The 14,806-nt window shown below is 40.5% G+C and overlaps 2 protein-coding genes across 2 annotated transcripts; both read right to left on the reverse strand.

Annotated features, from left to right (window-relative positions):
• Positions 1-1,374: 1,374 nt before the first annotated feature.
• Pigy (phosphatidylinositol glycan anchor biosynthesis class Y) lies at positions 1,375-3,553 on the reverse strand. Its single transcript, XM_020174494.2, has one exon. The coding sequence runs from the start codon at positions 3,551-3,553 to the stop codon at positions 3,338-3,340; it is 216 nt and encodes a 71-aa protein (XP_020030083.1). The 3' UTR covers positions 1,375-3,337.
• Positions 3,554-3,581: 28 nt separating this feature from the next.
• On the reverse strand, positions 3,582-5,145 carry Pyurf (PIGY upstream open reading frame). Its single transcript, XM_020174493.2, has 2 exons — positions 4,866-5,145; positions 3,582-3,799 (listed from the first exon to the last, which is right to left on the reverse strand). Exons 1-2 carry the CDS (start codon positions 5,066-5,068, stop codon positions 3,658-3,660), a joined length of 345 nt encoding a protein of 114 aa, XP_020030082.1. The 5' UTR covers positions 5,069-5,145; the 3' UTR covers positions 3,582-3,657.
• Positions 5,146-14,806: the final 9,661 nt, after the last annotated feature.

Here is a 14,806-nt window from a genome sequence, read left to right on the forward strand (position 1 = left end):
GGAAGAGGGTGGGTCTCGAACTGCTTGCTTGAGCTTGCCTTGAACCACAATCTTCCCAGTCTCAGCCTCCCAAGTAGCTAGGATCACAGGAGTGGGCCTCCTATGCTTGGCTAGTTATATTAGCTTTCTTATTTGTGATTTCTGCCTCCCTTCAAGTGTTTCTATGAATTCATCACCTCCTGATATTGCTGCTATCTCTAATTATAGCTTTGCTCACATCCACTTCCAGTGTGCTATTAATGCGTTACGCTATAGGCCCAACACAATTATGTATACTGTTTTCTATAATTGCTCTACAAATTACTTAAGAAATATGCATGTATACAATTTTATGTTACACAATTACCTTAAGTATTCTGGTGATCTGTAGCTCCAGGAGATATCATGACCTTTACCTGAGAGTCAGGGAGGTGGGGGTAAAGGGAGCCCTGCATTCCTGGCTGCACCCTTCTGGAGTGGCCATCACTCTGAGCCAAGATGGTGGAGGCAACAAGTGGTTGGTGGTCCCAAGGCTACAAACTCACTGTTCTTGTGCTAGATTTTAAATTATTTTAAAAATTTTTTAATTGTTTATACATTTATTCATATGTATACACATTGTTTGGGCCATCTCTCCCACACATGCCCCATCTCCACCGCCTCCTTCCCCCCCCCCCACCACTTCCAGGCAGAACCTGTTCTGCCCTCTTCTCCAATTTTGTTGGAGAGAAAACGTAAGAGATAATAAGAAATAGCATTTTTGCTAGCTTGAGATAAAGATAGCCATACAGATTCCTAGTATTGCTTCCATACACATGTATTACAACCCAAACTGGTTCATCTCTACCAGACCTCTTGTCCTAGAAAATTTTGAAAAATCTTTTGGTTGCTATGTCCCAAGACTTAAAAAAAAAAAAAAGATTTATGATTTTCACCATTCCTTTAGGCTCATTTCAATGGAGAATGAGCATGCAGAATTCCTGACACCACCACTCTAGAAGTATCATGTAAGTTTTTATGAAATATTTACACATGTGACATTCAATTTCCTCGGCATTTTATGAAAGAAGAGGGGAAGGACTTCAGCCCTCAAGGTGAGGCTGAGATGTTGAGTAACTTGGCTAAAGTTGAAGATGTGCCAGTTATGTGCTGACCCACGAAGTAATTACCTGCTCTGTGCTAAGCACTGTATAAAAAATGTTGAATTCAGGCATGGTGGTGCACACCTGTAATCCCAACACTCAGGAGGATCGTGAGTTCAAAGCCAGACTGAGCTGCACAGCAAGATACCTCCCTTCCCCCCGAAAAAGTAGAACAACCTAGCATGCACAAGGTCCTGAGTTCAATCTCTAATACTGAAAGAAAAAAAAGGTAACAGGTACTCACGGCACAGAGTAAAGTACTGGAGCAAAGCATGCAGTGTTTTAATTGATACATAACTTTACACATTTATGGGGTACAGTATAATTCTATACACATAAACAATCTGTGACGACACAACCAGGACAATTAACATTTCCCTCTCCTTAAACACTTGTGTTGGGGAGCTCCAGACTCCTCTCCCAGTTCTTTATAAAATATAAAATAAATTGTCATGAACTTCAGTCACCCTACTATGTTGTAGCATATTAGAACTTGTTTCTCCTATCTAACTGAAGAATATGGTATTTATATGTTCCTAGTCCATATTGAGTAAGAATTAGTATTTTGGTTCCTAATCTTATTTTTCTTGTAAATAAGAGTTTGCTCAAAACGAGGAGACACAATACACAGTGGTGAAGAGAAGACTGAAAAGCAGTTTCCTAGTTGAATTTCAGTTCAACTAGTAGCTGGTGTCTTGGGTAAGTCAGCCTCCTCATCTGCAAAATGGTGCTGACAGGACCTACCCCTTTTAAGTTCTAAGATTAGACTACACTATGCTTAGAACTGACCCTGGCGTAGTTGGTATGTATGGTTGCTAAGTAGATTCTATTAGTGAAAGAATGGAGTTAAAATACTGAATTTCCCCAGAAGTATATTGTCAGCTTCCTAAAATGCTTAACTTCCAAAGTTGAGAATGGTTTCTCAGAATACAGTGCTTAGCAAACCAGTTCATTCATATTCTCCACTCTCAGCAGGTCAAATATGAGACTGAGTTAAAACAACACTCCTGCAGGAAATGACTGAGAACCTCTATAGTCATCCCGTTCATATACTGCCATCACATTTAAGAATGTGATTTATACACTGAGTTAATGCAAAGGAAAACATACATAATGTTTAAATTTTCTCTTGATGGTTAAGAATCACTGTCTAAATCTATTAAACTACTGTTAAGATGCTAATTAAGAGCCAATTAAGGTCTGGGCATATTGACACAGGCATGTAATCCCACCCAGCAGGAGAGGCTAAGGAAGAAGGATCTTGAGGTGGATCCCTTGCCTAGCAGGCATAAAGCCCTGGACTGGATCCCCAACACAGGAAAAATAAACATGTTCAATTCTAAGGTTTCTTCAGGGTAACTTTTAAAACATTCATGGTATGCCTCCAAAGTAGTCATTGTACCATGTTCAAACAGTCCTGTTAAAGTTCTAAAAATCAGGGCTCAAGCCCTTACTGCTAAACAGATCTTCTAAGACAGGAAAAAACTAAGTGTACCTCAACACATGGCTCTAACCTGAACAGAACACAATCAGCTTCCATCCCTATCCTTACCAACCCCAAGTACCCACTTTCCCGGAAGTGATCCTGTTTTGGGTATTCAGTGCCTGTGCAAACATAATACACACGTTCACATTTTCCCTCCCTTAGTATCATACTCTGAGACAAAACAAATAAAAACCTTGTAAATTGAGCTTTTTAAGGGAAACTGTCAACATCTTAAATTTTATTAATGTAAGCATTTGATGCCAAAAAAATTTTTTTTACAAACTCAGAATTTAAGTACATGAAATTTCCAGTTTCCAATTTATCATTTTATCTCATACTAGTTCTAAGGCATTTCTCTACATCTACTCTAATGTAGCTCCTTGGGCATCATTTGAATCAGCCTAACATGTGGCTTTACTACTGACCATGGAGCTAAACAAACAAAATGCCAAGTAACTTTTATATGACTGGGACAAGAAATAGTCCTTAGATGATGACTAGGACTGTTAATCTCCACCAGGACATTTTGTTGAACCATTTCTTCTGATAACAGTTATCTCAGAATCTTCCAAAAAACGAGAGAACAAAAGTATAATCAAAGGAAGCTTCTGCAGCTTAAGCCTCCCAAAACCAAACCAGTGAGTCTGGAGTATTTCCAGCTAATTGAGTTTTTAGAGCTAGACACCTAAGACCTATCATTAATACCTCCATCATCTTGACTGTGGCTGTACTAGTTATGCCTGAAGAGTTTAATGCCCATCCAAGTCCAAAGGTGGAAGAACACATACACTGGTATGGTAATTGGCAAGAGCAGACTGTAAAAGCAAAGGCTGGCTGTGCTGGTGCAGCCCTGCGGGAAGTTTTCTTCCACAGAGGCAGAGTAGAACAGTCCTGCTAAGGAGATTAGCGGAATAAGAACAGTCAAGGTTGGCAGAGATAGAAACATTCTTCTCTTTCACTTATTACTCGCCACCGTTTGAAAAGGTAGATAGTATTAAGAAAATTTAGTTGTGTTTTTTGTTTGTTTGTTTTGTTTTTTTAAATTATGGTCTAGTGCTGCTTCACTTCTTCTTGCTTCTTATTTTCATGTGTTGTCCTAGCTGCCTGGGGTATCATATTAGGAATCCCATCGATGATAGGATAGGCTATTCCCAGCTCTTCATTAATCAATTCATTTGTTGATGCTTCATATCTGAGGGGACATAAAACACAAAATGAATTAGGGTGAAAGAGGCTAGGAAGAACTTCATGTTTGGATAACACTGGTTATTCAATTTTTGGACACGACAGTCCAGTCTTAATTACAAAAGCAACAACAGCAATTCAACCATTTCTCTAAAAACATTCCTAGAATTTATAATTATTCCCATTAGATTCAACATCTCTCATCTTTTCACTTTACTCCCCAAGTTATACTTTAATTTTGTTTTTTATGGCAGTCAGAAAAGATTTCTTTTATTCAAATATTCCTTCATTACTGTGGCCAATCACTAATCCATTACAGTTAACATACTCTTAGAACAGCTAGAGGAAAAGTCAATTAACTCCTTTTGGAATAAATGCTAAATAGAGAAACTTAACTGATCCAGGAGAAAGAAACCACTGAAAAATCAAAATATGCACAAGCTTGAGAAAGACGAGAGGGCAGAAGGAGTAAACTCTGGACAGCGTTGCGTCTGAGTTAGCTACGCAAGTAGCAACTTTATACACAATTACGTAAATCAAATGTCAGATTTAAGGAAAGTGCATATTATGCTCAGTAGGGGAAAAAAATCTAGAATATGAAAATAAGAACCGCTAGCAATCCACCTCCCAAAGATGACATTTTGGCGACCCTAGTGGTGTCAGTATTCAGTCTCAGTAACCCGGAGCAGGCATCAGGAGAAAGGTTAAGGGCGCTTGTGCACACCAGCCACGGGGAACTGCAGGACTTGTCACCATCTTGGCTTTGGGCTTGTCCTAAGTCTCAGTAGCTCAGAAACCTGGCTGAACTCTGGCCTCCCTGCTCCCGCCATCTCCAGCGTACCTGGCATTACAGAAGTGCACCACAACGCCGGGCCCTGGGAAACAGCATTAAAAAGAAAAGAAAAAGAAAAAAGATCCCCAGTGATTGTAAAGCGCAGCCAAGGGCGAACGCAAAACTCGCTTGGATCTGCTTGGGCTAACGGCATTCGGCTCCCCTCGGCCTCCTCCGCCCGCACCGCCGCAGCGAGTACCCGGATGGGCCTGGCCGGCCCGCGCCGACCGGGGAGCCTCACCTGAGCGGCTTCTTGGAGAGTGGGCACACCAGGAACTCCAGCAGCGCAGGGTCGAAGGCGCGGGGCGGCTCCTCCGCCTTCTCGCCCGGATCCGCCGAGGGTCGCGACCCGGCTGTGTGCAGACACCTGCCGGCGACCACGGCCGGCGACGCGCTGGCCCTCCACAACACAGAGGCCAGCCGGGAGCACGCACGGCTCAGCATGGTCCGTCCTCCGCCGCCGCGGCCGCACAACCCTCGTCCGCGGCTGTCTCCTCACGCTCCGCCCCCTAGGCCCCGCCCCCTGGTGTTCTGGGAACCGCGATCCCGGAGCAGCCGGAGCTGGCGCTTAGGTTCCGAGGGTTCTCTAGACCCTATTGTTTTTCCCATGGGCCTCCGCGGCGGGGTCTGGGAGCAGGCGTTGCTGCGTCACGTTTTCAAAACTACAAACGCCAGCAGGGCCCATTCGGTGGCCGGCTTTTCTCCTGGGTCCGAGGCGCAGCGGGTGCCGGGAAGCCCGTAGCGGGACCTGACCCAGCGTTGGGCTTCCGCCCGCGTGCCACCCTTCAGTGAGGGTTCGAGCACCGCCATACTGGGTGGGTGAAAGCGTCAGTTTGTTTACTGTCAACCTCACCAGTGTCGTCATCTTGGTTGGCTCTTTTTGGCTTAGGTCCCTTGCCCTCCGAGGCATCCAAGTTCTTCCTACATGGGAACTTTTAATTGTGGGTGCAGTGGCGTCACAAAGCACAAGAGATGATTGGGTGGCTCAGCGTGGGAAGAACTCAGCAGACAGGTCCCACGCGGAGAGCCATCAAGCCGGTCGCCCCGCCTCCATGGCAGCCACGAGGCTTCGGGTTTTCCCAAACAACCTGGGCTCCTGGCATCCGGAGGTTCCAAGCCAGCCTGGCAAATAGTTTGGAAGACCCTATCTCCAAAATACCCAACACAAAGCAGGGGTGGTGCAGTTGCTGAAGTGGTAGAGAACCAGCCTAGCAAGTGTGAGGCCCCGAGTTCAAACCCCAGTGCTGCCAACACTGGGCCTCTGGGACTCATGGTAAGGGCCCACTTTGCTTGCTGATTGCCATGATGGCACCCACCTTGCAGTTCCCCCCAGTCGTGGGGTTGAGTGAGAGCTCATGGCACAAACGAGTGCTCAACTCATATTACCTACTTTTATTTTTAATTTATGTGTTCTTCCCAGTTGAATATACTTTGAAAAGTCTTTGTTACCCGTTTTTCCCTTTGGTGAGCTAAATACTAACTTAAGTCCTTTGTCCGTTTTTGTTTGTTTTGGGGTTTTTTTGGTTTTTTTGGACTCAGAGTCCTCCCTTGTACTCCAGGTTGCCTTGACTCGAAGTCCTCCTTCCTCAGTGTCCCCAGTGCTGGGATTATAGATATGCCCCACCACACCCCACATTGAATCTTTTTGAGATCATTGGGTGTTAAGGTTGGGATTAAAGAATATACAAATACAAATAAGTTTGTATTTTTCAAATTTCTACTCAGATGTAAACACACATGAATTTTTTACTTTTTTTTATTCATATGTGCATACAATGTTTGGGTCACTTCTCCTCCGACTCCCTCCCTTACCCCTCCCCCCCAGCCCCACCCTACCCGGCAGAAACTATTCTGCCCTTATCTCTAATTTTGTTGTAGAGAGAGTATAAGCAATAATAGAAAGGAACAAGGGTTTTTGCTGGTTGAGATAAGGTTAGCTATACAGGGAGTTGACTCACATTAATTTCCTATGCATGTGTGTTACCTTCTAGGTTAATTCTTCTTGAACTAACCTTTTCTCTAGTTCCTGGTCCCCTTCTCTTATTGGCCTCAGTTGCTTTTAAGGTATCTGCTTTAGTTTCTCTGCATTGAGGGCAACAAATGCTATCTAGTTTTTTAGGTGTCTTACCTGTCCTCATACCGCCCTTGTGTGCTCTCACTTTATCATGTGATCAAAGTCCAATCCCCTTTTGTGTTTGCCCTTGATCTAATGTCCACATATGAGGGAGAACATAACGATTTTTGGTCTTTTGGGCCAGGATAACCTCACTCAGAATGATGTTCTCCAATTCCATCCATTTACCAGCTAATGATAACATTTCATTCTTCTTCATGGCTGCATAAAACTCCATTGTGTATAGATACCACATTTTCTTGATCCATTCGTCAGTAGTGGGGCATCTTGGCTGTTTCCATAACTTGGCTATTGTGAATAGTGCTGCAATAAACATGGGTGTGCAGGTGCCTCTGGAGTAACCTGTGTCACAGTCTTTTGGATATATCCCCAAGAGTGGTATTGCTGGATCATATGCTAGATCAATGTTAGCTTTATAAGTAGTCTCCAAATTTTTTTCCAGAGTGGTTGTAGTAGTTTGCATTCCCACCTGCAGTGTAAGAGGGTTCCTTTTTCCCCACATCCTCGCCAACACCTGTTGTTAGTGGTGTTGCTAATGATGGCTATTCTAACAGGGATGAGGTGGAATCTTAGTGTGGCTTTAATTTGCATTTCCTTTATTGCTAGAGATGGTGAGCATTTTTTCATGTGTTTTTTGGCCATTTGAATTTCTTCTTTTGAGAAAGTTCTGTTTAGTTCACTTGCCCATTTCTTTATTGGTTCATTAGTTTTGGGAGCATTTAGTTTTTTAAGTTCCCTATATATTCTGGTTATCAATCCTTTGTCTGATGTGTAGCTGGCAAATATTTCCTCCCACTCTGTGGGTGTTCTCTTCAGTTTAGAGACCATTTCTTTTGTTGAGCAGAAGCTTTTTAGTTTTATGAGGTCCCATTTATCTATGCTATCTCTTAGTTGCTGTGCTGCTGGGGTTCCATTGAGAAAGTTCTTACCTATACCTACTAATTCCAGAGTATTTCCTACTCTTTCCTGTACCAACTTTAGAGTTTGGGGTCTGATATTAAGGTCCTTGATCCATTTTAAGTTAATATTGGTATAGGGTGATATACATGGATCTAGTTTCAATTTTTTGCAGACTGCTAACCAGTTTTCCAAGCAGTTTTTGTTGAAGAGGCTGCTTTTTCTCCATTGTATGTTTTTAGTGCCTTTGTCAAAGACAAGTTGGTTATAGTTTTGTGGCTTCATATCTGGGTCCTCTATTCTGTTCCACTGGTCTTCATGTCTGTTTTTGTGCCAGTACCATGCTGTTTTTATCATTATTGCTTTGTAATATAGTATGAAGTCAGGTATCGTGATACCTACAGCATTGTTCTTTTGACTGAGTATTGCCTTGGCTATTTGTGGCCTCTTGTGTTTCCATATAAATTTCACGGTAGATTTTTCAATCTCTTTAATGAATGTCGTTGGAATTTTGATGGGAATTGCATTAAACATGTAGATTACTTTGGGGAGTATCGACATTTTTACTATGTTGATTCTACCAATCCATGAGCATGGGAGATCTCTCCACTTTCTATAGTCTTCCTCAATCTCTTTCTTCAGAAGTTTATAGTTTTCCTTGTAGAGGTCATTCACATCCTTTGTTAAGTTCACACCTAGGTATTTGATTTTTTTTTGAGGCTATTGTAAATGGAATTGTTTTCATATATTCTTTCTCAGTTTGTTCATTATTAGTGTATAGAAATGCTAATGATTTTTCTATGTTGATTTTGTATCCTGCTACCTTGCTATAACTATTGATGGTGTCTAGGAGCTTTTGAGTAGAGTTTTTTTGGGTCTTTAAGGTATAGGATCATGTCATCTGCAAATAGGGATATTTTGACAGTTTCTTTACCTATTTGTATTCCTTTTATTCCTCCTTCTTGCCTAATTGCTCTGGCTAGGAATTCCAGTACTATGTTGAACAGGAGTGGAGATAGTGGGCATCCTTGTCTGGTTCCTGATTTTAGAGGGAATGGTTTCAGTTTTTCTCCGTTAAGTATAATGCTGGCTGTAGGTTTGTCATATAAAGCTTTTATAATGTTGAGGTACTTTCCTTCTATTCCTAGTTTTCTTAGAGCTTTTGTCATGAAATGGTGTTGGATCTTATCAGAGGCTTTTTCTTCATCTATTGAGATGATGAAGTGGTTTTTGTCTTTGCTTCTGTTAATGTGGTTTATTATGTTTATTGATTTTCATATGTTGAACCACCCCTGCATTCCTGGGATGAAGCCTACTTGGTCGTGGTGAATGATCTTTTTGATGTGTTGTTGAATTCGGTTTGCCATTATTTTGTTGAGGATTTTTGCATCAATGTTCATTAAGGAGATTGGCCTATAGTTCTCCTTTTTGGAGGTGTCTTTGCCTGGTTTTGGGATAAGTGTAATACTGGCTTCATAAAATGTGTTAGGCAGTTTTCCTTCCCTTTCTATTTCTTGGAGCAGTTTAAGGAGGGTTGGTATCAGTTCTTCTTTAAAGGTCTGATAGAATTCAGCAGGGAATCCATCAGGTCCTGGACTTTTCTTTTTGGGGAGACTCTTTATTGCTGCTTTAATTTCATTTTGTGTTATAGATCTATTCAGGTGATTAATATCCTCTTGGTTCAGTTTTGGATGATCGTATGTATCTAGAAATCTGTCCATTTCTTTAAGATTTTCAAATTTATTTGAATATAGATTCTCTGATCTTGTTTACTTTTTCAAAGAACCAACTTTTTGTTTCATTAATTCTTTGTATGGTTTTTTTGGTTTCTATTTTGTTGATTTCAGCTCTTATTTTTGTTATTTCTCTCCTTCTATTTGTTTTGGTATTTGCTTGTTCTTGATTTTCTAGGAGTTTGAGATGTATCATTAGGTTATTGATTTGGGATCTTCCAGTCTTTTTAATATATGCACTCATGGCTATAAACTTTCCTCTCAGGACTGCCTTTGCTATGTCCCATAGGTTCCGGTAGGTTGTGTTTTCATTTTCATTGACTTCCAGGAACTTTTTAATTTCCTCTTTTATTTCATCAATGACCCATTGTTCATTAAATAATGAGTTATTCAGTTTCCAGCTGTTTGCATGTTTTCTGTCTTTACTTTTGTCATTGAGTTATTGTTTTATTGCATTGTGATCAGATAGAATGCATGGTATAATTTCTATTTTCTTATATTTGCTGAGACTTGCTTTGTGCCCTAGGATATGATCTATTTTGGAGAAGCTTCTATGGGCTGCCGAGGAGAATGTATATTGTGTAGAAGTTGGATGAAATGTTCTGTAGACATCAAATTGGTCCATTTGATCTATTGTATATTTTAGATCTAGGACTTCTTTATTGATTTTTTGTTTGGATGACCTATCTATTGATGATAATGGGGTGTTAAAGTCTCCCACAACCACTGTGTTGGAGTTAATATATGCTTTTAGGTCGTTCAGTGCATGTTTGATGAAATTGGGTGCGTTGACATTGGGTGCTTATAGGTTGATAATTGTTATTTCCTTTTGGTCTATTTCCCCTTTTATTAGTATGGAATGTCCTTCTTTATCTCGTTTGATCAATGTAGGTTTGAAGTCTACTTTGTCAGAGATAAGTATTGCTACTCCTGCCTGTTTTCGGGGGCCATTGGCTTGGTAAATCTTCTTCCAGCCTTTCATCCTAAGCATATGCTTATTTCTGTCAGTGAGATGAGTCTCCTGTAAGCAACAAATTGTTGGATCATCTTTTTTAATCCATTTTGTCAAACGGTGTCTTTTGATGGGTGAATTAAGTCCATTAACATTAAGCGTTAGTACTGATAGGTATGTGGTGATTCCTGCCATTTAGTTGTCTTAGTTGTTTGAAGGTTTGATTGTGTGTACCTAACTTGATGTTACTCTCTACTGTCTTGCTTTTTCTTTTCCTGTGGTGGTGCTGCCTGCCTTTTCATGGTTAAGTTGGGTGTCACTTTCTGTGTGCAGAATCCCTTGCAGAATCTTTTGTAATGGTGGCTTTGTGGTCACAGGTTATTTTAGTTTCTGCTTATCATGGAAGACTTTTATTGCTCCATCTATTTTGAATGATAGCTTTGCTGGGTAGAGTATCCTGGGGTTGAAGTTATTTTCATTCAATGCCCGGTAGATCTCACCCCATGCTCTTCTTGCTTTTAATGTTTCTGTTGAGAAGTTTGCTGTGGGGAAACTGGTTTCCCTGTTTTTTCTGTCTTCCCGTCATTGTCTTTGGTGTTGTTATTGTCCCTGTACTGTGTGCAATTAAGTATTTTCTAGCTTGTAATAATAACAATGGTGATATTTAGAATGGAAGGGTGAGAGGAAATGGAAAGCAAATAAGTTAAAGAAAAAGGGAAAAACAAATAAACAAGTACAAAAAACAAAACAAACAAACAACAAAAAAAAGTTTCAAAGATATAAATAGGGAGAAATAGTGTACTAGTCAACAGTAAGCTGAACAGGCATTAGAGAGACAGAGAGAGGATTGAAAATAAAAATAAATAAATAAATAAATAAAACCTTCCAAGTTCAAATGCAATAAAATTTCAGTCCTAATAATTTTGGTGTTAGTCCCTCAGCATCCAATCCTGGAGATGGTGTCTCAGAAGTAGTTCTGTCATTGTCTCATCAAAGGGGAAAAAAACAAAACAAAACAAAACAAAAAACCCCACAAAGTGTCCCAAGTTTAAATGCAATTCAGTTTCAGTAAGTTTTTCAGCATGCAGGTGTAGTTTGGTTGTTTTCTCATCAAAATTAGGGAGAGAGGAAAAAAAAAAGAGTCTGGAGACAGGTCTGTGAATGGTTATCTGCGGCTGTGGCTTACCTGCCCACTGCTGTCAGCCTGCTGTTGCTGGAGGCGTTATTTATGCAGATCTCAGGGATGAGCTTAGCACTCACCTGGCCCTGCAGGCTTTGTTTACTCAGAGTTCTCCTGTGTGGGAGCCACTGCTACAAGCTTTCCCCTTTCCAAGCACACTGGGGCAGGTGACACTGCACCCGCTTTCTCTGGCCTGCGTGTTTATTTTCATCTCATTTGGGAAGTGGGTCTTCCCCCCTCTCCTGTGGAGTTTTCCTCCCACTGCCACTTTTACAGGCTTTCCCGCTCCTGGTTGCTGGGTGTGTGCTGCCACTCCTGCCTTCTCCAGCCGGCTTGTTGTGAGGGATTTCCCCTCTCCCTCCTTCGGCACTCAGGGCACCCTGCCCTCTTTGCTACATGTCTTTTTTGTTGTTATTGCTTATTATTCATTTTTTTTTCTTTTTTCCCTGTTGGGGGTTGGTCTGTCCAGGGGGCTATGCTGATCTGGCCCAGGGTTGTCTGTGGGAGTACCACATGCTGCTTAGCTCACCTTGTGATCTGCATCTTCCCAAGCCATCTGGGTGTGGGTGTCTGGTGGCAGTGTGGGAGCCCTCCTGGTTTCTCCATTTAATGTGAAGTAGAGATGCTATGCGCAAGCTGGAGGTGTGGAGGAGTCAAAGTTTTGCCTCTTCTCGGTGGCTTTGCCTGCAAGGTGTGTCTCCAGCATCTCTGCAAGATTTTACTTTAGGAAGCATGCTTTCTGCTTCCTCCCTCTAGTCGCCATCTTGGAATCTTCTGAAATTTTTTTCTATTATTTTTTAAACCCACTGTGTTATTTAATGCTCTTTGTAATGCTCAAAAGATTTTTAAAGGCTAGGGTGGTTTATAGAGTATTGAAAAAGAACCTCTTCACTGGGTGGATATATGTTTACAAGATAATGATACTGTCATTGCCAAGCCTTCTTTTCCCTACAAAGTAATCTTTCACAGAACTTTTTCTTACAAGAGTTGCTAAAAGACTAGGGAGTGGGGCAATTTTTAGGGAAGCACCTTGCAGAGGACGCTATTGTAAAGTTCCTATGCTCCCTTCACCTTGTTTCCCTAAGACGCAGTAGTGGGAATTAATTTTTCAGTAGAAGTTTGTTGATACTTTGGCAGAGTGGGGGAACGGGACCATAGGACAGATATATTTCAGCAAGGTAAGGTGAGGCAGAGCTTGACTTCTGCCAGCACTGAGTGGGCACAGCCTAGGACCCAGCGAGGTAGGAGAGGCACCCATGCTTGACTAGTGTCAGCTAGCCTAGCTCCTAGATCCCTATCAACAGGATTTTCTAACCATAAATAATTAGTTTTGGTTTGCCTCCCTCATAGGTATGAGGCAGATCACTTTACTTTGCCTTAGTTTTGGGGAAGAATGGAGAGTAACATCAAAGTATTGAAAACATCCCCGACTTTATAACACTTAAAAACAACCAGGATTTAAAGAACAGCTAAGTGAGTGTATGACTGTGTTATTAAGTGTGCGTGGCTTGTGCATATTAATATGCAAATGGTTTGTGCATATTAAGTTGGAAAATGTCAAAGCAAAATGTCCCCAAACAGCCCATAATAATGTGGTAGACTCAGCTAAATGTAGGTGACAAACAGGACAGGACCAGGGGACTGGGAGTGGTCTTTCAGAAGCTAGTCCCTTGTCATTATTGTTGTGACTGTGACCTTTCCTTACGTTATTAGCTATGTGGCCTTGGGGAAGTTCTTTAAACTCTCTGCCTCATCCTTCTTACCTGTAAAATAGTATAATAATGTATTACCTTACAGTTTTTAAGTAGATCAAATAAAACAATACAAATAAAGCAGGTAGCACAGGGGCTGGTACAGACTTCCCATTTAAAGAATATTAGAAACAATAAATTTACTACTTGGGGTGAAGCTGGTAAAATTCTGATAATAAGGGAAAGTCTCTGGAGACTGTATGTTTAATTGAAATGAAATTTATGTAGTTTCCAGTATGATACTATCAAAACACAATTTTTGGATTATTATACACATAAGGTGAGTTAGAAACCTCCAGGGAGAGGAGAAGTTAGACTACATTTTAACAAAGTTCCAAAAATACCAAATTTGGGGGTTTTGAAATTTGGGAATCTAATCAAGAAAGACAAGTGAAAATAAATCTTCCACTAGATGGCATCATTCAGATTTGAATTGAGATTTACCTCTATTTGTTCTTGTGATTACAGAGATTTCCTTTCCCTTTGGCAGTTTTTATTTATTTTAGAAATAAAAAACACAAAGCATTATTAATAAATTACTATTATAATGAGTTTATTCAAACAGCATTCCAATAGATAAATGGACAGAATGTTTGAAAAGAAAAATTTATAAGAGAAAATGCATATGATCAATAAATGCTTAAAAAAAATCCTCAATAGTTAAATAATGCAAGTTTCAAAAATTAAAAATTTCTACTTCTCACCTATCAAAATAGTAAATATTTTGAAAATGTAATTCCTAATATCAATCATTTTTTTATCAATTTATGGAATGCCCACTATGTGGCAGGCATGCACCATTGGTATCACAGGTATGAGTAATGATTACAAGAACCTAAGCACAGGAAGAGAAAAATGAATAAGTACTAAAGTGCTGGTTATCTTTAGCTTGTGGGGATATTGTTGAACTGGTCTTTAAATGTTTCTCTAAGTGTTTTTCTTTAAGTCATCTTAAAGTAGAAGCATTAATTGTTCATAACTAACAAAGGTTCCTTTATTTCAAAACTACTGATTCAGTTCAGTGAATATTTATTGTATGCTTTCAGTACATATTAAGAAGTGAAATATTATATTGGGAAGTGAAAGAAGATTATAAAATACCATTCTTGCTTGGTATGGTGGCACAGGTTTGTAATCCCAGAAATTGGGAGGCTGAGGCAGGAGGATCACAAGTTCAAGGCCAGCCTGAGCTACATAGTGAGTTCCAGGCAAAACTGGACTATATACAGTAAGACTGTCTCAAAAACAAAAAAATCAACCAATTTATCATCATTTTATTTTTTTATGTTTTGGTGGGAATGGGTTTGAACTCAGGGCTTTGCAGTTGCAAAGCAGGCAGTCTACAGCTTGACCACAACTCCAGTCCATTTTGCCCTGGTTATTTTGGAGATGGGGTCTCGAGAACTATTTGCCTGGGCTAGCCTCAAATCAGTCTCCCAAGTAGCTAGGATTAAATTCATGAGCTATTGGCACCTGGCTGAAATTTATCATCTTAAGTGAGGTAAACAGCACAGAATAAAAATAGATAAAAATCC

The sequence above is a fragment of the Castor canadensis genome, chromosome 9, assembly GCF_047511655.1.
Source record: "Castor canadensis chromosome 9, mCasCan1.hap1v2, whole genome shotgun sequence".
Classification (NCBI taxonomy): Eukaryota; Metazoa; Chordata; class Mammalia; order Rodentia; family Castoridae; genus Castor; species Castor canadensis.